This window comes from Drosophila takahashii, chromosome 3L (genome assembly GCF_030179915.1).
Source record: "Drosophila takahashii strain IR98-3 E-12201 chromosome 3L, DtakHiC1v2, whole genome shotgun sequence".
Lineage (NCBI taxonomy): Eukaryota > Metazoa > Arthropoda > Insecta > Diptera > Drosophilidae > Drosophila > Drosophila takahashii.
In genome coordinates, this window is record NC_091680.1 from 6,210,629 (window position 1) to 6,234,046 (window position 23,418).

General features: G+C 36.7%; 4 protein-coding genes across 9 annotated transcripts in view; 1 reads left to right on the forward strand and 3 right to left on the reverse strand.

Moving 5' to 3' along the window:
* axo (axotactin) overlaps positions 1-17,954 on the reverse strand; it is a 73,853-nt gene extending 55,899 nt beyond the window's left edge. For 4 of the 6 annotated variants that reach the window (XM_070214858.1, XM_070214862.1, XM_070214860.1 and 1 more), the window contains exons 1-4: positions 12,325-12,400; positions 10,570-10,926; positions 1,705-2,273; positions 770-1,046 (exon numbers count right to left, since the gene is read on the reverse strand). In XM_070214858.1, the coding sequence (XP_070070959.1) occupies positions 770-1,046; positions 1,705-2,273; positions 10,570-10,580 (857 nt within the window). In that variant the 5' untranslated portion in view covers positions 10,581-10,926; positions 12,325-12,400. Of the gene's footprint in view, positions 1-769; positions 1,047-1,704; positions 2,274-10,569; positions 10,985-12,324; positions 12,401-17,479 lie in introns of those variants that run through there. The other 2 variants (XM_070214861.1, XM_070214859.1) reach the window with 2 other exon arrangements.
* On the forward strand, positions 4,723-5,145 carry LOC108068918 (uncharacterized). Its single transcript, XM_017158769.3, has one exon. The coding sequence runs from the start codon at positions 4,732-4,734 to the stop codon at positions 4,996-4,998; it is 267 nt and encodes an 88-aa protein (XP_017014258.1). The 5' UTR covers positions 4,723-4,731; the 3' UTR covers positions 4,999-5,145.
* A 396-nt stretch (positions 17,955-18,350) lies between the features above and the next one.
* On the reverse strand, positions 18,351-19,628 carry LOC108068887 (mitochondrial 2-oxoglutarate/malate carrier protein). The gene has a single exon (XM_017158719.3). The coding sequence runs from the start codon at positions 19,531-19,533 to the stop codon at positions 18,628-18,630; it is 906 nt and encodes a 301-aa protein (XP_017014208.2). The 5' UTR covers positions 19,534-19,628; the 3' UTR covers positions 18,351-18,627.
* A 264-nt stretch (positions 19,629-19,892) lies between these two features.
* On the reverse strand, positions 19,893-21,102 carry LOC108068891 (mitochondrial 2-oxoglutarate/malate carrier protein). The gene has a single exon (XM_017158722.3). It carries the CDS (start codon positions 21,005-21,007, stop codon positions 20,063-20,065), a length of 945 nt encoding a protein of 314 aa, XP_017014211.2. The 5' UTR covers positions 21,008-21,102; the 3' UTR covers positions 19,893-20,062.
* Positions 21,103-23,418: the final 2,316 nt, after the last annotated feature.

A 23,418-nucleotide genomic window follows, 5' to 3' on the forward strand; every position in this document is an offset into this window, starting at 1 on the left:
GTCTTTTGATTGTTTTGTGTAAGCTAACGATAAGATTGCAGTCCCCCAAGCAATTGTTAAGAGAAAATCAATTTTCAAGCTGTGAAGGCAACGTCAGTTTGGCTAATTGCTTTCGTATTAACCCCATAGGAATCGTGATATTTTATATAAAACTTAAACATTTTTTAGACCTAATAGCTTTGGTTGTCAGATTGATTTTTTCACTTTTATTTCCGCTCACTCAAATGCCAGATTTAATTGTTTACTGTTTTAAAAAATTCGCCAGAGACCTAATAATTTGTAGTTGAAGTAGTTATCCAAAGTCACGCAATCAAGGTACATGAAAAACCTTTTAGGAAAAAGTTTTCCAGAAACAATAAATGTTCTCATATACCTTGAATTGCACTACCTACCATTTAAATTGATTTTATGAGACGTAATCACTTTTAAATAGTAAAATGGGTTTCAAAAGTATGCTGTGAATTAATAATAGTCCACTTCCTTGCTCTTGTGTTACAAATAAATTGTTGCATACTTTTAGACACCTATTTTGACATAAATAAATGTGATTTGAGAAATTCATATATTTCAGCCTATAAAAAATTAATAAAATTGAAATTTGGCCCAAAAATGCTCTCCGGAGGTCTGGGGTTAAGCGAATCAAGCACTTTTGAGCCAAAAGGCCAACAATCCGCTAAATGACGCGACCGTTGCAGCGCGCGGCATGCAAAGGACCCGAGGTCCTGCCACCTGCCAGGTGGTCAGCACTTTCAGTCCCACTTCCACTCACCTTAATTGAAATGTCTGTATGATGTCGCCGTCCATTTGGATGAACGTGTTGTTCTTGGCGAAAATGAAAGTTTTGCCTTGGCCCGTCTCCGCGAAAGTCAGCTCGGGGCCGCGCTGTTCGATGGGCACTGGGGTCGTTCCATCGCCGCCCTCTGCCCCTCCGCCCATTCCGTCCGGCGACTGGGCTGGACTTTGGGTATATGGCAAACCGAGGAGCATGGAACTCTCCGTGGTGCTCGGCTCACGGGTGGTGGACTGCAGGAACGGCGGCAGAGTGTCTGCAGGAGATGTGACGTCAATTGGGATTAATATTGGGTCGCCCGAGGTAGGAAAATTAATAGAGCAAAAATACTTAGTTAGTAGCCAAGGGGTTGATTAATCTATTTAATTTTTATAATGTTCTTATTCTTTTTTTTAGACGACCCATTAATGTTGGCTTTTTATCATTCTTTTTTTGCTTATTAAATGCCACAAAAACAATTCATTGATCAGGATTTATTACTTTTTTTGTATTTAATATATAAAAGAACTGATTAATAAAAATAGAGTGTTTAATTGCCATGAAATACATTTGATATATTGGACTTAATTCCATTTAAAATAAATATTTATGACTTCCTATTGTAAAAAAACAATGTTATGAAAGCAATTTTAAATTATTAAAAATTGTTTCTAAATGTTGAATTGTGTTTTGATTTTGTTTAGATATGTGTTTAAATATATATATCAATTTTTTAATATTATTTTAGATAGGTTTGTTATGTTATATTTCTTCAACAGACCAAAAAAGATTAAATTGTTGTGGCTAAAATTATTGTTTTTAAAATTTTTAACAAATTCTTTACGAATTCCAAATGATTGTTTCTTTTAAATTTAATAAGTTTAATTTGAGGTACCAAATCCAATATTTTTAAAAACATTGTTTTAAAATCTTACGTGGTCCGCCGATACAGTGGAACAAACACTCCGCTTCGGTGCCAAAGCGGTTCTGCGGATTTCCTTCACAACCGCCCCAAATGAAGTTGGTGCACTCGTTGGTGGTTGGCTCGTAGCGCCACTTGTAGATGTACTGCTTACAGGGACCCGGATCCCCGGGACCAGCACACTTCTCGTACTGATTGTTCTTTTGCCCTTGGATCATGGCGGAGTTGTTGCCGCTGATGCCTCCGAGGCCGCTGTTACTGCCACCGATGACCACCGGCGAACTGCCCGCAGAGGTACCCGATCCTCCTCCGGAATCCGGTACTGATTGTCCGCCGGGATTGCTGCCGGCCAATCCGCCGACCCCGCTCAGGCTTATATTGCTGCTCCCTAGATTGCTGGGATTTCCTGTAGCCAAAATGGGCGAAATCCCACCCCCAGCCACCGCTGCATCCGTTGCGGTCATGTTGGGCAGGCTGAGGGCGGAGGTGGTGGGGCAAATGAGGAGGGGCAATAGTGCCAGGATATAAGCAAAGGCCATTTTGAGGACGCAGGACAGGCAAAGGCCTACTTTTCCTTGGAAACTGTAACAAAAGTAGAACATAATGGGTTAACTCAGACTGGAAATTGTGTTGGCTTTCTTAGACAATAAGCTGCAAATATTTGCCTAAGCAGATTTAAACTTTTAGTTAGTAAGAAACTTTTTTTTTGTGTTTACTGTTTTAGATAAAAATATTATCATATTAAAATGCATCAAACTTTAAACTCCCCAAAATATTTTATATTATTAAGTTTATCTTATTAGTTTCAAGAAAACCTTACACAGGTTAATGTAGTAATGACTGAAAAATATACTGCTTGTTAAGATTTATTTAGCTTTATCGCAAGGAAACCGTTACAATAAAAATATATTTTCTTGTTTAACTATTTATATCTCTATCCCTTGAAGACACCAAAAATACCCCCCTTTTGCAGACTAAATTGAGTGCCTTCATCCCAAACTGACATCTTTTTTGCGCCCCACCCTCCGTTTTGTTCATTAGATTTCCTTGTAATTGCACAATAAATTTACCAAGGCAATTTACTTGCATGTCACAAGAGCACAGAGCAAATCTTCTCAACAGAGACATCAGAGCTTATGATTCCGGCTACTAAAGAAGTTTACTATTGTCATGTGCGGCACTAAAATCCCATTTACATCATCGTGCTCATCATCATCAGTCAATGTCTCTGTTCCTCGGAGGCGACGATGCTGCATTTCTTGATGCCATTTAGCGAAGAGGAAAACGAACCAAGTTTTCTGCTTTCACTTCCGCCGGAAATGTGACACACACTCATATATATTTCTATATATACGTATGAAAGACACTGGCTAGAAGAAGACGCATGAGCTTGGGTTGATTTACAAGTAGCTTAGCACCGTCGAGCGAAAAAAGTGTCAAAAATTTCAAAATAATGATGCGCACAGTTTACACTAAATGGAGTAGCAGGGAAGAGATATGGGAAGTGAGCGGAAACTAGAAAGGAAATAGGAAATTAAGTTTTTCGTACACTCCCAACCCGGAAAACTTTGAGAGCTTTTCCATGGCTCAGATTATGGGTTTTAGACCGAAAAGTTGGCTCAGCTTCAGCTACGGGTGGCAGTTTTTCCCTTGTTCTGTTCTTCTTTTTTTTGTCTGCCATTTCCGTTCATAAGCAATTTTTAATTGTGGCTTTCGTTGCCCGGGCAGCATGAAAAATGAGCGCAGGGTCGTGCAGCCGGACGGAGTTCATGCGAATTAATAAACCTCAAAGTGTTGGTGTGGCATTAGACACGGGTCCGGGTGAGGATCGGGTTCCGGGTCCGGGTATTAGGCCGGGTCAACACGGAGAAAAGAGTGCGAGAGACGAAAATAGGAATAAGGTTTTGGGAAAAAACCAAACAAAATTAGCAAAGTTCATTAGAAGTAGAAAAATCAAAGTTGATTTGTTGTTTTTTTTCTCTTAAAAAAATCATTTTTAATCTTAAACAAAATTTTAAAATTGTTCTTGGGGGCTTAAATTATGTTTATAAAAATTCTAGTGCTATCTCCGTTTTTTAACATTTATTGTAAACATTTTAGAAATTAATTTTCTTTACATTTTTAAATACCAAACTTATTTGTGTTTTAAGAAAATTTTTAAGATGATAAAATACTGTTTATAAAAATACCTGTGAAAATAATTCTTTTTTTTATTTTTTTCCTAATTTTAAACGTACTTAAAACCCTTCAAAAATAAATAAAAGGTATTCAATTGAAATCTAAATATTTCCAAATTCTATCATAAATTCCATTGCAACATTTTTTTTTATGACTTTAAAATTTATTCATATAAAACCATATAATAAATTCGGAATTCCATTCATCATCTTATAAATAGATTTTTCCCGCAGTGAAAGTAGCATGCTGGCAAAAATTATTGATGCATATGCCGGGCTGTCCGGGACGTGCGTGCCATCCTGTCGTTGAGTGGGCTGTCCAGAGAGGGTGGAATGGACCATCCTTTAGAGATGGATGGCCCAAAAATTGCATTGGATTTTGGCTGTGTAGCTGCATGACCAAGAAGTTTGCTGGATGTGTCTCTCTCCGCAAATCCCTCTCTCGGTCCTTTTCGGTACCCGATTTCATGGGGTCAGGCAAGCGCAAAAGTTTACCTAACTTTGGCCCGCCAAAGAAAACCATTGCCTGTTGGCTATGCCATATGCGAAGGATTTTGGCCTAAAGTGCATTAATGTAGCGGCACGAAGGAGGAGAAGGAAGCCGAAACAGAAAACTTGGACCGATAAACCATCTGTTACCTGTGTGTGGGCAGGCGTTTAGACACCTAAGTCCTGCGGCGCTCAGGTAAAACGGTCGCCTCACCCCAAAGCCGCGAAAAATCGGAAAACCCGCAGGACAGGCAAAAAACAGATAAACAAGACCTGGCATGCACATAACAAGAGGCGGAGGAGGTATCCTTGAGGTCCATTTAAAAACCCACCCAAACTCAATCCTGCCACTCATTCGCCAGTAAGCCATCGAGATGGAAGCATCAGTCGCCTACGCTTTATTTTTACACCGCCAGGAGCTGCAGCGCCGCCAGATGCTCTACGTCCAAGTGTCCAAGACCAAAATCCAACTGACCAAGGAGCTGATAGCCGAGCAAAAGCAACGCCTGGCCACCTGCTCACCGGAGGATCTGCAGATCCTGAGCAGGGAAACGCAGTTCAAACGGCAACTTCAGCAGAAACTTAAGCACCGGAACAAACAACTGAAAGCGATTGCAAAGCAGCAGGAGAGACGAGGATAGGGAAAAGGATAAGCGAAAGAGGATATTTTGACTTCCCCTCAGGGTTAACTCACTTTAATTAGTTTTAGCTTAACGCAAATGATGTGTGCCTTTCCATAGTTTAGTTTTGTTTTAGCTCAAAGAAATAAAATTTCCTATGCAAATCAAGCCAAGTTGTGTTTTGAGAATACTCTCTAAAAAGTTTGGGTTGTATTGGAATTTCTCTTCTATTAATAAATAAATTAAATTTTCTTTGTTTATTTAATAAACAGAAAATTTAAAGCATCGTTTAAAACATAAATAATATTTATTTGTTTACTTTGCTGACATTTAATATTTATAAAAGTCATTAAAAGTATTTTGCTTGGATAGGCTTGAAAAAATTAAATAAATTGTGAATACATTTTATTTTGCTTATGCGGTTATTCCACTACATTGTTCGGGTCATTCATTAGTGCAATTTTTTCTCAGCATATACAATTTTACGTAGGTGCGAGCAAGACAGATATATGTCGGCTGCAATAAGCAATTAATGAGCAAATTGTAAAAACCGATGGGCACTTTTGGTATTTTTTTTTTGGTGTTGTAAAATGCCTCAATACGGTACTATCTGAACCGATGAGCAATGAGCAAAATTTAATCTAAAAAGTACAATTTTGCTCATTTATTAGAGCTACTGCGAAATGGGATCAATAATAAAAATTGATTTGTTTTTTTTTGGTTGAATTGCCAAACCTTTTGCGTCTAATAAGGTGCTATAAACAAATATGAACAATACAAAAATTATTTTAGTGGCCTAATTACTCCGTTGCCAACTAAAAATAACTCGCATATTTCTATATAAAGACATAACTGCGTCTATAAATTTATATAAAATTGCCTTCCTAAAAATTAATGCCGGGTATGATAAAATTAAAAACAATTACAGATGTACTTTAAACAGCCCAAAACAATTTAAAAACTTGGTAAAAGTGTCTGATTTTTTGGCAACACACACTATTAATTTTACAGCCTTCAACCTTAATGATTTAACCAGTCAAAGTTATTTGAATTATAAAGTTTAAATTTAACGTCTAAATTTTAAGTGACCATGCCATCTTATCCAAACAAATCCCAAAAATAGCATATATATTTGTCCCTTTCTAAGCCTCCAATGAATGCTCTAATGAATGAGCCAAACAATGTAGTGGAATAACCGCATTAGGGGATGTTTTTTCAAATTGCTCATAATTTAGCTGGACAATTATTTCTTTTATTTATTATTTTTCCAATGATGTTTCATTTAAAAAATTTAATTATCTATTTATATTTAGTCATAAAGTGCTCTTAATTTAGCTGGACAATTATTTATTTAATTTATTATCTTTGCAGTAAAGTTTTATTTGAATAATTTAATGATCTATTTTTATTTATTGCACCAAACAATTTAGTTGCTCCCATCATTTAATAAATAATCATTTATCTCATAAAATCTCCCTTTTTATTGGAAATTTAAAACCATTTATCAGCTTGCAGGCGAATTGCTGTAATTCAATCATTCACTATATCCTGCCAACCACTGAGCCATTTAATTTAAACACTTTCCATTTTTTACTAACCCCATTAAGGGTATTCATTGATCGATGCATTTTCCGCGAAACTTTTCGCACTTCTCCCATCTCTCTCTTGCCATTTCCTACACGCTTTTTACCGTTTTCACAGCAAACGCAAAGCGATTTAAATTGAGCTCGCGTACGCTGCACAGTAACAACAAAAGCAACAACAACAACAAAAATAACAAGTACAACAACTAGGAGAAATAACAACAAAACTAAGTAATAACAGCAGCCTCGGGGAATCCCCTTTTTCCTTCCCACCTTCACCAAACACCTCCCGCTAAATTACACGTTTTGTGCTCAACGTCGACGCCTCCCGCGATATAGCTATATATATATATACCTATATATACATTCAGCTATAGGGTGGAAAAAAGAAGGAGACAGTGGGAAAAGAAAGCACACAAGGCTGGGTTGAAAAAAAAGGGGGAGGGCGAATGAAAGCAAAGTGAAGTCAAATTAAATTAAATGACAGATGTCTGACATTTTGATAGTCGTGCGTGAGGCTCTATATTCCTTGGCATGTCTGTGTGTGTGCAATATAAACACATGCAAATAGTGCACTAAAAAATAAAAAATCTATTTTAAATTGAAAAGATTTTATAAATGTAAAAAAACTTGTTCTGCTAGTATTTTATTTATTGACAAATATTTAGTATTTTTGGCAGTCTTTATATTATGTTATATTATTAATAATATAATAATTTATTATCTTAAAAAAGTAATAAAAAAGTATTTTCTTCAATATTGATAATTGTAAAACGTTATTTTTCCCAGTGCACAAACGTTTGTGTATGTAAATGTCAAGTATCGCAAGGCAAAATGCACATGCACTTGTACAGGGACAATGGCGGGGATCGATGGGCCTCGTGGGGGTTTGCAGGGGGTTTATTCCTCTACGATTGTGAGAGTTCGTTGTTGTTGGTGTCGCGAACATGTCTCCCAAGTGTTGGTCGCGTAAGGGTAATGAATTAAAATAACTTGATTGCATGAAATTGAACGAATTGTTGCCCAAGAAACTTGGGACATAAAATGGAAATGGGAAATTGGTTGTGGGGGCAGGAAGGGAAAATCGTGTTCTGAGCGAATGCAGCTCGCGGAAATTGCAATCCTTGTGCGTCTTTTGTCGTTGTGTGTGTGAAAAATATTTACTGAAATTTGTATATTAAGTGACGACGACAATGGCAAAGACAACAACAATGGTCTTTTGTCATTGTTGTTTTAGTCTTTGATGCTGTTAGCGTCACGGTCGCGTTTGCCAAGTGTGAAGTATATATTTTCCACTATGTGTATACATATGTGTGTTTTCTACAATAGAAGTCAGGATGCATGAATGAGCGCTGCTAACTGCGTGGGAGGATTTCAGGACCAAGGAAGGAACTAGCAAGACAAAAGGACACGAGAAAGGAGGTGGATGAGGAAGGAGAAAAGAGGAAAGACGGAAGGATGGTCGAGAAACAAAGCGAGTGGTGCACACTCATAGAAATTTTTACCCTAAATCGCCCTAAAAAACTGACTTTTCGCCCGTGGATTTAGAAAATCGCCCATAAATCGTATCCGCTGGCGATTCGCCCGTGTATTTAGAAAAATTTTCTAAAAAATCCCGATGGAAATTTGGTTTAATTTAGGGTGATTTTTCTTGAAATAAGAAATATTTTCCTTTTTTTAGGGTGATTTGCCCTAATTTTAAGGTGTATTTTTCTAAAATTAAGGACGAATTTTCTGTTTTTAAAGGCAAATGCCCTAAAAAATTAGACAAATTAAAAAAATTCGAGTTTGAGCATGCTTAACTGAATTTGGGAAGCATGTATTTTTTAATCGTGTATATTCTGGGAACTGGGACTGCTTTAATTACACAAAACCGGCGGAGGACACCGTTTCATATTGTTGTATTGGTGTGTAGCTTATATGGGAGCTGCGCTAAGAGGGGGGCCCGATCTATACAGAACAGCCGTTAGAACTGAAAAATCATGTTTGTAAACGAATTAGGGAAATAAATATGAGGAGAAAAAACTACTTACTTTTTTTGGTCATTGCGACAATCGAACCCACGACCTCTCGGTTTAGAGTCTAACGTCCTAACGCTGCACCACAGACCCATCGCGCAAGACGACGAACAAACTCTGCACATATCTTATTTTCTTGAGGTCTACGTTATAATATGACTAAAGGCAACTAAACCGTATAAAGTATGCTTTTAACTCAGAACTCCCATACGTTTTTAAGGTTTAAAGACTACTTTAATTTAAAATTCGGACGAAAAAATGTCCTCAGTATTATAATGTTTACAAAAAAAAAAAACATAAAAATCAAGTTGAATCACACAGGGTTCGAACCCACAACCTTAGTCCTCATATAGCAAAGTTGAAAGCGCAAGTGATTAGACCGCTGGGCTACCGAATTTCACACTTTTGGAGTGATTTTTAAGGCAAATCGCCCTTGTATTTAGAAAAATTTTAGAAAAAAAATTAGGGCAATTCGCCGTTGGATTTAGAAAAGGTCAAAACGAAGCAAATCGAAAAAAACCGCCCTAAATATTAGAAAAATAGAAAAATTAACCCTAAAAATATTTTTTTATGGTCACCTGCCTTAAATTTATGGCAAATTTGTCGTGAAAATAGAAAATTTTTCTCAGTTCAAAGGCGAAAAATTTTTTAGGGCGATTTTCTAAAATGTAGAAAAATATTTTTATGAGTGCAGGCATTTAGCCGTTGTGTTCTGCTTCACTAGACGTAATGTGACTCAACTTCAACTTCACAGTAAAAATCTGTTATATAAAACATCCTTCCAATTTTGACTTTATAAATATTTTCTGACATTATTTATATAATTATTAAAACATATTTTTCTGTAATTTTTCTGCAAAGTCAAATATAATTTCTAAAATTAGTAGATAAATACGAAAAGGCAATGACAGCGAAATCCACTCGACATTTAAGTAAAAAATTTAATTTGCCTAATTAATAAATGAATAAATTAACCAATTTAATCTAGGAGGGATATAACTCAACTTTAAATTTCGCCAGAGACACATTTCAATTAATATTAATAACCAAGACACAAATACAATGCAAGAAGACGGACTCAGATGAGAAAAATACCTAGTTCATATTTATATTTCCTACTAAAATCCATTATTTTTAAATTTATATTTAACAATACAAAAAATATTAAAAGAAAAATCCTAAAACAAATTTTAAAAACGGGATAAGTTGCTTTTATTTATTTTTCCTACTTGAAATATAATTTCCTTTATATGCAGATTCTAAAAAACTCTTTATTAAATATTTCAAATGTATTTAAATCCTCATAATTTCTCTTTTGCTTTCAAAAACAATTTCTCACTATATTTTATAGTCACCACTCACTGTAGAGACAAAGACAAAGCAGACAAGATTTGTGCGAGCATTTTCCCACTAACAAATTCAATTATTTGCAAGCACTTTAAAAATGATTTAATGCCTGTCGTCCGTTGTCCGTTTGTCCGTTTTGTCCGTCGACGAAGCGCAACACTGAGCCATTAAATGAAACTATAAATGTTTGCATTTAGCAATAGTTTATGTCACACACTCACATTCGCCTAATGTCCCCAGTAACATGGCTTAGAATACCAAATGCTAAACGAAATTTATACGCCTGGCTGGTTGCGTTGAGTTTAGTTTAGTTCAGTTTTGGGGATTGCTCGTTCGGCTGTCTGTTTGTCGGGGCGAATTTCCGTTTGGCCAGCTCCATATGCATTATAATTGCCTGTTATTCGGCCATTGTATAAATAATTATTATTTAATTTGCTTGCTCTTGCACTGGGGCAATCAAATTGTTTGTTTCTTAGTTTTGTGCAGCGAATGAGTGCATCGCCGAAGAATTATGCGAACTCCTCTGATTACTGAGCGCTTTTTAATGGGCCCGTGGTGCGTGCACGGCATTTTAATGGAGTGAGTCTCGTGTGCAACATAATATAGTCTACATATAGTCTATATATCAATAAATTATTCCTTACCACACCGGCATGTCATAAATTGACCATTGTAATTGACCAACTTCTTTGCTTGCTGTAGGCCAACTTGAAAATGCTGTGTTTTTGTGCTGCCTATTGACTTGATTTGGTTGAATAAAATTCTTACACTATTTATAAATTCCACTATTTGTTGAAAGTTTTTATTATAATCGCTTTGATTAAATGATTGCTCTGCTTTCGTTTTTGAGGTATTTTTGTAGCATTAATACAATTTTACAGTGCTGTATTTTTAAGCACACTTCTTATAAATTCACAACATTTTTATATCAATTTTATTTAACACTTTTCCTTTCTTTTAATTGTTGAACGAGTTATAGACTTTCTTGTGTATTTGCGCTGCTTCAATATTTGCACAAAAATTTAATTAAATAAAAGTCTGAAAATAACATTTGATATCAAACTGAAAAGGATAACTGCGTTTTCTTTACATCACGCGTTTATTTTGATCCGTTAAATGCATTTAAATGCAATTTGTATTTAATTGTTAATTTCTTGCGGCGACCGACATTAAAGGCTTTGATTTAATTTATTGATTTACCGAAAACAAAAACTTTCCATTACATTGCTGGAAAATAATTGGCATCATTTATATATTTAACTTGCACTTGTTATGGCTATTACATTAGCGTTATAAATAATAATATTTATTTAAATGCAATTCCGGAAACCGATTTTAATATTTTTATTAGCTAAAATGAGTATGTTAAAGGGTGGTAAGCACAAATACATTATAATATTTATAATATTTATACTTTTGTTAATTCATTCAAAAACGAGAACAATTTTGTTGAATATTTCCATATCAATTCACTCTCAATATCCGCATTAAATTAAATTAAATGCGCTTTCATTTATGCAGTTTTATTAACTGGCCAAAAATGGCTTAATTACATGCATTTTATACAAACGAACACTCGAACGAATAATTTCAATAGAATTTCACCAACAGAGAAAAAACCCGAAACACTGCGCTAAAAATGCAATCTGCAGTTTATCCTGTTTAAGCGAATGATATGCCAACTTATTGATTTAATTTGCTTCCTGTGCGCTGAAATCATTATGGCCAAAAAGGGGAGAACTGGCGCACACACACATGTCGATTGGGGGGCGGGATTAAAGGGGGCGTGGCAGGGTCACACACTCGAGCGTAAAACGTTGCCCAAAATGAGGTCAAAGTGCGCTGGCGTTTTGCGTGACTGAGCGCTCGTTTCGCTATATATTCGTATATATTCGTATACGAAGGCTTCAAGGATGTGTCGCTGCATTGGTATTGTGCTTTATATTTTCACTATTTTATTTTTCTGCTGACGACGCACACACACAAACACTCACAAGCTCATGGTGTGAATTCGCCCAGCTCCGATTGTTTGTTTTGTTGTTTGTTTCTGTTTGCCTGTATCCTGCGGCTGATGAATCAACTTTTGCCTTTTACTCAAGTCACGAAACACAAACCGAAAAACGCACCGAAATCAAGCGGTCGAGGATTACATTTGCGTGAAAATCAGAGACAATCGAACGGAGGACCGAAACACCGGAAAAGCCGAAAACAGGACACAGACACCGAGATCCGGTTAAGGACCCCCAGATTCAGATCCCCAGAAGGTCTCTTGATTAAACGAGATTCGAGCGGCCAACGCGTCGTATGAGCAATGCCAATGCGCATCCTTTGAGCCGAACTGCCGAATTGACCCGTTCAACTGGCGACGTGCTAATTGCTTGTCCCAGGATAATGAATACTTCATTTGGAGGCCAGGGACAGGGACAGTAGCTCCTTGTTCTTCATTTCGTCGCCATTTAATCCACTTGCCTCGACCTACGCGGTGCGACTAATTCCAGCGACGAAATGTTAAAGCAACGACGCCGGCAGCGACGACGGCTGCTAGTTAGTTAGCGTGCTAAGCAGCAGGAACAACAATAGAAGCTAGTGTGCACTTAGAGAAAATAAGGTCTTAGAATCCTTATAATATTAACCAGAAAATTTATTTTTTATGATTTTCTTCTTATTTTAAATACCCGATTAACAATAAACTGTAATTTAAAAATAATAATAAAGTTTTAAAACGTATTAAAAAAATCGATTTATCAAAGAGAAATCTTAAATACAAAATTTGAGAGCTTTAAATAACATTCTAGCTTTTGTTGGATCAGAATATATAATAACAAATTTTATTTTATGAAATTTTAATAATTTATCCAAAAATATGGTGTTAATATCACCAAATCTTTTCAAAGCCATGAACAAAAATTTTATTATATGCACCTAAAATAAAATTGTAGTTGGCTTTCTAAATTTGTAGATTTTTTTCCAGAAATTTAATCTTAAATATTTATTATTTTAAACTCGAACGTGAGTTTTTTTTCAGAATTTGATTTTAGTATGATGGGTTTTCCAATAAATAATTTCAAAGGCATTAAGGACTAATAAAATATTTTAATTTCTCTCCGTGTAGACACACATTGGTGGGGAGTGGCTAGAGTAGAGACAACGATGTCGTGCGGTCTTGTGGCGGTTATGTAGTGGGTGCCGACTTAGGAGGGGCACTGTGGGTCTGCCTTCGGATTGACCGGGCGATTTGCTGCGGCTTAGCCATTAAACTGGGCACATTATTAGTTTAAGTTTGGTCCGGGACTTGGGTCACTGCTACGATTAAGCGTAATAGGCGTCAATTGGAAAATTACCGCCGATCTGCCGCACATCTGAGGCGATGTTCGCGGCGACAGAATATACGACGTATCTGTTGGGTGTTTTTGGGCTGTGATTGTGTCGTGTTGGAAGACAAAAGGCCAGGGACTAAGATTTCTCAGATTTGTTTAGTTACCCCCTTACAAGATACTTTACTCTTCAGATTACTTGGGGTATTTCGAACTAGTGTAATATTTCATTATAATGAATATAAATATATAATATTTATACTTAATCTGTACCTAACATTAACATTTGGTTAATATTTATTTTACATTTTTTTAAGAATAAAAGAAACATAATACATGTTTAATTTACAAATTTGATTTCCAATATTTCCTTTTTTTTTTGTTTATTCTCCAATTACCATGTCATTGAAATGTACATTTTTTCTAGAGCATCGTGCCCGTCCAATGTCCTCCCATATCTTATGTCTAGCCTTGGCCCTCGCAGTCCTCCGTGTTATCTAAATATTTGATGACTTTTACTGAGGTTTTTGCCGCTCATTTAAAATTCAATTTATTTTTGGCAGCCGCCCGACAAAGCGACACACGAAAAAAGAGTCTGTCACAAAAAATTTGCATTACTTTTGGCATTGATTATTTTGTACGGAGAAGTGAAACGAGAAACTTGGGTCGCGAATCTAGACTGGGCATCTCTCTGCTCCGTAATTCGTGAGGCAATTGTCTTAATTCGAAAATTGCAACTCTCGCGATCCCGTTCGTAGACAAATTGTGGCCATGCACGAGTGTGTACGCATCTGGGCAACCACGATAATGATTGTGTCCCAAGATCCCCAAGACCAGATGACAGCCACAATTCTATTTTGTTGCTACTGCTGCGGCTTATCTGTTGCCCATCAGTGGGAGAACAAAAATATACGAAAACACTGACAAAATAAATAGGAAAATAAAATAATTATTTCCATTTTTCTAGCTGTGTTTTAGAAAAATATTAGAAAATATTTAAAAAAATATTTTAGCAGTCTGAAATAAGATATAATTATTTAGATAATTTTACGAAAGTAAGTTTGGTTAAAATAAAAGGGAAAATAAAACCTTTTATTAAAATGCTAAAGTAAAAATCTATTAGTTTTTTGTCAATAAATTTATTTACGCAATTTATTCGCTAAATAAAAAAATTAATATTAAATTGTAGAAATACATTTTAATGAAAAGATAAAGAGGATTTATCATTTTTTGTATATAAATTTTTTTTTTGCAATTTGAATTAATATATTAAATTATCATATAAATTTAATATATTCTAAAAAGTCTGAAAATGCGATTATTAATTCTAAGAAATGTTTTTTTCTCACTACACACTTGTTAACTGTGCTTATACATCAGTATTATGCTTGTCTCTTTTGTCATAAACGATGACATGTGAGATTTGCGCGGCTCGGTCAAACGAAAAATTGGCGATTGACCTTTGACCCCGGCTTTCGCGTGCTTTCGCTGAGATGGGTTTTTATTATTGCTGTGAATTCATTAGAGGCATTCGTTAATTTGCTTATTAGTTAATTGCATTTGATGCTCGAAAACATATAAAAAAGCCCCGCTTGGTGTTCAAACCACTGATCTTGTTGTCATGTGATCGAGCGAGCTTATTAAACCAGTTATAGATGCAGTTGTGTGTGCGGGTGTTTTTGCTACAGCGAAGCAATAACAATATCAACTGGGGGACTTAGATCACGTGCGGTTTTTGTCTGCCCGTTATGGGCTATATGGTAATGACTTGACACAGACTCACAGATACACACGAATACCAGCAGACGTGTGCCCACTGTCTGTTGTCTGTCCGAAGCTTTGTCATTTCAATTTGCAAAGCACTAACTGAAAAGTGTAAAACCGAGTACAATCACTGTGACAAGATACTCAGCAGTTACACCTTTAAAACACGAATTAGTTCCACTTAATTTAGTTTTGAAGTTGAGCATGTGTTCTGTTATCTATATTAAACATTAATTAAAATGCTGAAGGGTGTGTAGTGTAAAATGTCACTTAGACTTGTTTAGACTTGAGACGCCAAAATATGTTATTAAGATTTCTTACACGGCCCATCAGGCTTTTTAAAATGTTTAAAAAATTAAATGATAATTTAACATTTACTCAAAAAATTATTTAAATAAACTATTTATATTCCAAAGAAGTGATAACCCTTTTCATATAAATCTTTATTAAATTAAGGTATTTATTTAAAAATCAATAAGTTTTTAGAATTTAGGCAAAGCTCCTTCCTGCTTTTTAAAATTATTTACAAATTAAATGATTATTTTGAATTTATTTTAAAAATTGTTAAAACATGACCGAATTATAAATGAAATGAAAATTCATTCTATCTACATCGTTATTTAATTACGATTTGAATTAAAATGCATAAAAAAGTATCTGATTGTCGGATATTAAAAAATAATAATCTGCTCACCTCACTTAATTCGATTATTGTGATATTTAATTTGTCACTATATATTTTTATATTGGCACAACGTCAACCGCGAGTTCAGTTTTTTGTTGACACTTTTCTGTTTGCCCTACCAATTGTCCACTCATTAATCGCTCTAACCAAACATTAACTACATTATTAAGTTTCGTAGTCGGAAGGGTGATTGCATTTTAATTTGATTTATGCCGCTTGATTTCAAATTAAAATTTCAACAAACAACAAATCGGGAAAAAACTCGAAATGCCAAGTGGAGCGTGCTCGGCTGCTACTCATTGTTTATTTTCCGTCATTTATTGACAAATTAATATGCAGACAACATGGAGCTAATTAGAATTTCTAGTTCAAATAACCCGACAAATCGTTTGGGCTGTCTTTGCCCACAAAGCGATGGATGAAAATGGATAAATGTGTGTATGTATAGAAAACAAATAGACTTCAAACGGTAGAAAAGCAATTAGTTTGACGGCTGGAATTTAATAGAATTTAAATTTAATTATAATGTTCTATTATTTAAATTTGCTACCGAAAGAAATGGTGCAGATTTTTTTTAAGTTAAGCTTTGGATAAATATTAAAAAGTGTTTATTATTTGCTCTCGACCATCGTAATACCTAGCTTTGCGTAATTACCATTTCTAGCAAACATTAGAAACTTTTAATTGCCCTAAGAAAAAAGTCAACAAGAAGTAATTAAATAGAACTAGAGCAAAACCTTGCGCGTCATTATCTTCCTGCTATCTGAGGTAAATATCCACAAGCACTGTGGGGATTATCATAGATTCAAATGATAAATGCCAAATAATTTACACCCCACGCCCAGCCCAGTAGACAATTCCCCACCTGACAACAACAGCAATTACCTGGCATTCAGATTTCAGATGTTTTCCCTCAACGGTAATCGAAGTGTCAAATCAAACGATTGGGGAAATTGCAGTTTACTGTGAATATGGCTAGCATGCAAGTAGATAAACTGCGAGATAAGCAACATTCATCTGCATATATACGGATTTATGAGGTCATAATTCTAATAAAGAAATTTAAAAGGAGGTTTTATAGGATTGCGACAGCTGAGATACCCGGTACTATTAGTTTACCCAACCAAAATCACCTAAATAGTGGGTTGACACTACTTTCTCTTAAGGCGAAGAGGTGGGATTACTTTCTTAAACATCTTACATCTTATTAACTTACAAGATTTTTGGTATACGACAAAAAATTGTCCTAAAATTATGATTAACGCATATCGTATCTATATATTTTACAGATCCTGAGATCTAAAGAACTGTGTATAATTTTACAGCATTTTTGGCATACGACAACCAAATTATTTTACAATCTAGACAAGCAAATATTGTAACTATATATTTCATAGATCCTGAGATCAGACGACTTCTTATATTATTATAAAAATGTATTCCATATCTAATGTCTAACTAATATATATTTTATTGTGTCGGCATCGTTTTCTTTTCTCTCAAGCAAGAATATACCCATGAACTTTATTAGTACCCATTATAATAAACTAGAGGTTCCCGCGGGGTTTCCAACACTCAATCTATAAGCGGCCCAGACTTTATGACAAATTTGCTGGGCTATCAATGAACCGTTCGTAAATTTCCTCGAGATTCAAGCAATCAATCAATCATACTCGATCGGAGGCGTCAGCGATAGAATCGAATCGTTCCTATCGCCACAATCTGGAGGAGTGCCCACTGTGCCGCCATAAAATCGAGATAGATACAGATTCTTATCGGCAAGCAGCTCACCTGTGTTTCCGTTGGCTATTCCAGCGATTTACAGCGCCCAAAAGGTTGGCCAAATGTCCGGTCCAATTCACACCATAAATAATTATCACTTAATTACCGATTTATGTGTCTATCTCGTAGGGTAGCGCACACATAATTTCATTTGCATATTTTTTGTAATATTTATTATATTCAGGCACGATTTATGCGGCACACAAAGAGCACTTTTCTGAGCTGATCTCTACAAGTCGTATTTGGACGCTAAATTAACACTTCCGCGGCATGAACTCAACGGTTGATTCATCCCAAAGCCCAAGTGAGAGATTTCCTTCACAAGATCTCCGCCGCCGGCAAACTTAAGTGGCTTCAATTGAGAGACGCTGTTGCTCAGCTCCCTGCCAGAAGAGATATATATCTGAGCTATAAGGAATCCCGATCCGAATCAACCGTAACCGCTCGCGAACCGCTCGATCGCAACGTAGGAACGCAACTGACTCGGCCAGATTACCGGACCGGCTGATCGAGCGACTGATAAGCGCCGCAAAGCCCCACGGAAAACAAAGCCCAGCTGATCGGACCGTTGGAGCGGGACGGATGGATCCAGTATGGGGATCATTTATAGCATGCGAGAGAAAAAAATGATAGCGCGATTTAAGAATTGAATTATTTTCTAAATTGGAATGAAATATTTTTAAAAATGTTTAGCCAAATGAAATATTTTGTTTTTTAAATAGTACATTATAGTTCGTATCCAGTCTGGTCTTGGTAATTTTCTACAAATAATAATCATTTTTTAAAAAAAATGTAACAAAAATTTTTAATCAGATAAATCTTAAAAAATAGAATAGAATATATTTCAAAAATATTCATTAAAGAAAAAACAACAACAATATCTATTAAGATAAATTTAATTGAAATATATTTTCAGGGAACATTGTATAGGATGCTCGAACAGTTATTAAAGAAAGGGAGAAAAAACGTCTCCACAAAATTGAAAACCTAATTCTCCATAGAATAATATATCAACAAAATAGGAGTTGTTAGAGGTCTTAAAACAATTTTGCAAACTTGAAAACAAGTGTAACGGTTTCTTGGCAACTTGTGTTCAAACTAAAATTTTTAAAACAAATGTTCAAATAAGTAATGACGGTAAATTTCGACTAGTTAGCTTAGATAGTGGATTCGGAATCGTCACCGAGCACAAAGCGCTTGTAGGCCTTGGTCAGTTGTTCCAAAAAGATGAACGCAAACACGGTGTGCGGTCCAATGCGACAGAGGTAGGGTGTAAATCCCTTCCACAAAGCGGTAACCCCTTCATTCTTGGAGACCTTCATCAGCACGTCCATGGTGCCCTTGTATTCGCCCGAATTTTGCTGTTGTATACGAGTTTTGGCCATGTCCAGCGGCATTGAGGCAATGGTGGTCAGCAATCCAGACATCATGGCGGCAGAGATGTGAAGAGGAAGTCCTGAAAAGTATTGAGAGAAGGCATTCTTCAGCTGGGAATACGAGGCCAGCTGAACCATATTGACGACCATGGCGCGACCCACAGTGGGCATACATCCTTTCCAGAGCGTCGTCACGCCCTCATCCTTGACGATCCTCGCAAAGGCATCGCCCACATTCTTGTAGTTACGCCTCTCCGCCGGCGGCAAACGATTATCGGACATCATTCGAATGAGAGCCACCTCGGCGGGATTCCCAAACATCGCACCAAAAGCCCCAGCCAAAATTCCCATTCCCATGCTGGCCAAAACGGTGGGCGGTTCATTGAACTGCTTGCGATACGTCTCATTCTCCATCTGATAAAATCCCATGCGAGCAGTGGTATAAGTAGCCTGTCGCATCAAACCCGCACTCAGTCCATTGTACAGGGACACAAAGCCCTCGTTTTTAAAGGTTTTCACCAGGCAATCCAAGGAGTTCTTGTACTCCCCCGTGGAGGCTGAAATCTGCATTCGGGTCTTCACCAAATCCAAGGGTTGTACAATGCAAGTGCCCATCATTCCGGCCAGTCCACCATTTATGTACATCATATAGCCGGGAACGGACTTTTTTTCAACATAATAACTCATGGCGAAAACGGGGGGAAAACACACATTTAACTAGGAAAATTCGAATTTCGGAAAAAATATGAACCGAAAAGAATTTTAAAAGGCTTAGAATGGGAATTCTTTTTAGAATTCAGAAGTGATTAGTTTTTTCAGGCTTCTGCGATGTTTTTATCGACATGGGAAATATCCCGAGAAAAAAGTAGTTACAAATTCGGAAAAATATAAACCGGCAGTTAAAGTTAGGAATGGGAACCAAGCCTTCTTTGATATCCCTATGTGCCTATAAAATATACAAAAATAACTATTTTAATTCGAAATAATTTACTGACTGAAAGTTAATTATTTTGAATTAAGTTACGTTAAGTTAAGCTAAGTTCAAATTAAATTAAGCAAGCCATTATTTTATTAGACATCTAAATAAACCCTATTTTTTGTATATAATATAGGAATGCTTATTTTACTGAACTGCACGTTTTTCACAGATATATCGAATCAATTTCAATTTGTGGTGGGGATGAAAAAGATATTCTACATATTGCATATATTCTAGCTAAGGTTTCTTAGGTGCCTCATCGGATGGTGAATCCCCAATCACATGCTTGTTGTAGGCCTTGTTCATTTGCTCCAGGAAGACAAACGAAAAGATAGTGTGTGGACCCATGCGAATTAGATAGGGTGCAAAACCCTTCCACATGGCCAAAGCTCCCTCATTCTTCAGCACCTTCTTCAGGACATCGATGGTGCCACTGTAATCCGGCTTTCCATCAATCACTTTCATCTGCTGGATGCGTGTTTTGGCCATGTCCAGTGGTAAAGAGGCCATGGTGGTCAAAAGTCCCGACATCATGGCGGCACTCAGATGAAGGGGTATCCCTTCGTTGAGATACCCACGAAGTTGGTCCTTCATCAGGGAGTACGAGGCCAGCTGTACCATATTAATGACCATAGCACGACCCACGGTGGGCAAACATCCTCGCCAGAGAGCCATCACTCCCTCATCCTTCACGATCCTCACAAAGGCGTCGCCCACATTCTTGTAGTTCCGCCTGTCCTCCGGCATCAATCGGTTATCGGCCATCATTCGGATGAGCGCAACCTCAGCGGGATTTCCAAACATGGCTCCAAAGGCACCAGCCACAATTCCCATCGACATGCTGGCCACCAAAGAGGGATCCGTCTCGTAGTTCTTGCGGTACCAGTCCAATTCCATCTGATAAACTCCCATCTTAGCCGTTGTGTAGGTGGCCTGTCTCATCAGCCCGGCACTTAATCCATTATATAGGGACAGAGTGCCTTCGTTCTTCATCACCTTCGATAGAACCTCAAAGGAACTCTTGTATTCACGAGTTCCCAAAGTTCCCGAGATCTGCATTCGGGTCTTGAGCAGGTCCATTGGCTGCACCAGGCAGGTGGCCAGCATCCCCGAGGTTCCGCCCATCACGTACTTCATGTAGGTGGGCACCGTCTTCTTCTCCACGCCGAAAACGAGCGCCATGTTGGATGTGATATAATGTTGGAAAAAAAGGTGCTGGGAATTGGGAGTGTGTTTGGTTGGAAATGAGCCAAATTCGTATGTGAACTTAATCTATGTTGATTTTCCAAACAGAGCCTGCTTTTATGATAATTTTGTATATTTTCTTAAAATACAAATTCTTGAAAATGTAGGGGTAAGCTCATTTTGTTGATGTACTTCTTGGGTTAATAACAATATTTTTTACACATTTTGAAAAAAAAAAGTTTTTATTTTTTTTTAGTAAATTATTGGCTTTCTTGAATCCTTTTATAAATTAATCTTAGATGAAATATAAATTCAATAAACATTTGTTTACGATAAACCATTTATTTTTAATTAAGTTGGCTTGAGGACACATCAATTTTAGTTAATTAAATTGTGTCTACAAGAAAATTAAATATTTTAGAGATTTGATGTTTAAGCCAGTACCCACTGATTAGGAACAACGAGTATATACGTTTATCTAACCCCTTTCTGGCTTTTGGTTGCCTTGCGGATTTGGGTCGCCGTGGCATTGATTTTAATTGTGGCAGTTAACAGGCCAACACCTCCGGCCAATTAACGGACCTCTATCATTTTCCTCGCATGCCAGATAATTGTGCCGGTTTTTGGCCACCCACAAATTAACGACAGCCTGGCAAGCGGCTTATTATCTGTCTCTCGTTGCCAATCCAAACCCAAGCCAACCCTTTGCCTTCTCTTCAGCCTTTGGCACCCTTTTCCCCATTAGATGAGTACACAAAATCGTTTGGCATCGTTTGGAAATGCAATTAGAGAGGAACTCAAACCGAAAGAACACTTTACAGGAGGCATGGCAGCCCCCAATTATACAAGCCGAAATTGTTATGTCAGGGCAAAAACTCAACCGAATTTCATGTACTCGCAAATGGCGTATCGACAACTCATTGCGGGCTAATTAAGAACTCATGCGGTGGCAAAGACCAACAAATTATTGCCTGGGAAAAACGGAAAAGCGTTTGGCGTTGATTTCCTCCCAGCGCAAAATAAGAAAGAAAAAACTCGCATGCGAGATCGCAATTTACACGCCGAAAAGTATGCAGAAGAAATTCGCATTTACCAGTTCGAAAATATTCCGCTAATTAGATGACGGCGCGACACTAGGTTTATTTAATGATGGTACAGTGATATCTTGTAATAACGAACCAGTACATTTAAATTTAAATTTTAAAATATACATATATGGAAAAATTACTTTTTAGGCCGGAAGTCACGTGGATTATTGAGTTAGTTACAAAGCTGTTCAGTTGAAAGTTGAAAAATACTAATAATAAAAAACTCAAAGTCATAATGGTACAAAAAAAACATATCCTGATTTTAAATTTGTAATGCCTTTGAGCTTGTTATTAAATTTCAAATAAAACAAATGTTACGATTCTTTAAAAATACATTTTCTGGAATCCTCATCACCTTATCTTATGTTACGTCGTTCTTTTATCTGTTTGTGATTTAATTAAGCATTACTGCAGTGTTTTACTATTGCATTCTCGTTTGGTACTTAAATAAGAAGAACGGAAATTGGAAACACATTCGGCAAATTAAAATAAACACACGCAGAGAGCCCCCCAAAAACTTGAGGCATACTTGTGCTAACTTGGCTAACGATGCAAATGTTGTTATCAAGCAGTTTACAACATAAATACTCTAATTATTTATGTGCATAAGTAAAAGTGGGGCAACAGTCTGCAGTAAAGGCAAAAGCGACAGCAACAATAACAATGGCAACAATGCAATCAAACAATCAGAGACAAGCTCGCTGAACTGAAATGCCAATTGTGAAAATTGTAAATAAATATTTTAACAGACGATGGCAACAACAAGAAGTCGGGAAACTACAATAAATCAGATCATATCGGCGGCCGACTGCTGCGGTTTCAGTTTGTGGTATATATCTATAGGTATATATATATTTATCGGCATACATATAGCTATATGGGAGATCTAGCGACAGAGCAGCCCTACAAGCGTGGAAGGCATGGCACAGGGAAAACTGCGAGTAGCTAAAAGAAAAATCGCAAAAAGCAAAAAAGCGCCAGCAATAACGACAACGATGAAAATGCTGATGATAGCCGAAAGGAGAAGGAGAGTGGCGAGGAGGAGCGTTATGGTAGGTATCCAAAAGAATCGCCTGGAAACCACAGAAATTTACGCTCAAGCGAACCGAGCTGAACTGAACTAAGTTGAGGTGAAGCTGCTGCTAAAAGCAAAATGACAATAACAGCTGCAATTCCAAAGGGGAAGTGGGGGGAAATGGCCCTGTGTGAGAGCCGCAGCGATGACAAAAAACTAACTACCACACGGAAAAAAATAAATCGTAAAGTTCTCAGAGCTAACAAATAAATCAGTCTTGAAAGAACGTTACTAAAAGAAATGTC

Bases quoted from the DNA above. Each gene is read 5' to 3' on its own strand.
- LOC108068918 (XM_017158769.3), top strand. From the start codon at position 4,732: ATGGAAGCATCAGTCGCCTACGCTTTATTTTTACACCGCCAGGAGCTG.
- LOC108068887 (XM_017158719.3), bottom strand. From the start codon at position 19,533: ATGAGTTATTATGTTGAAAAAAAGTCCGTTCCCGGCTATATGATGTAC.
- LOC108068891 (XM_017158722.3), bottom strand. From the start codon at position 21,007: ATGGCGCTCGTTTTCGGCGTGGAGAAGAAGACGGTGCCCACCTACATG.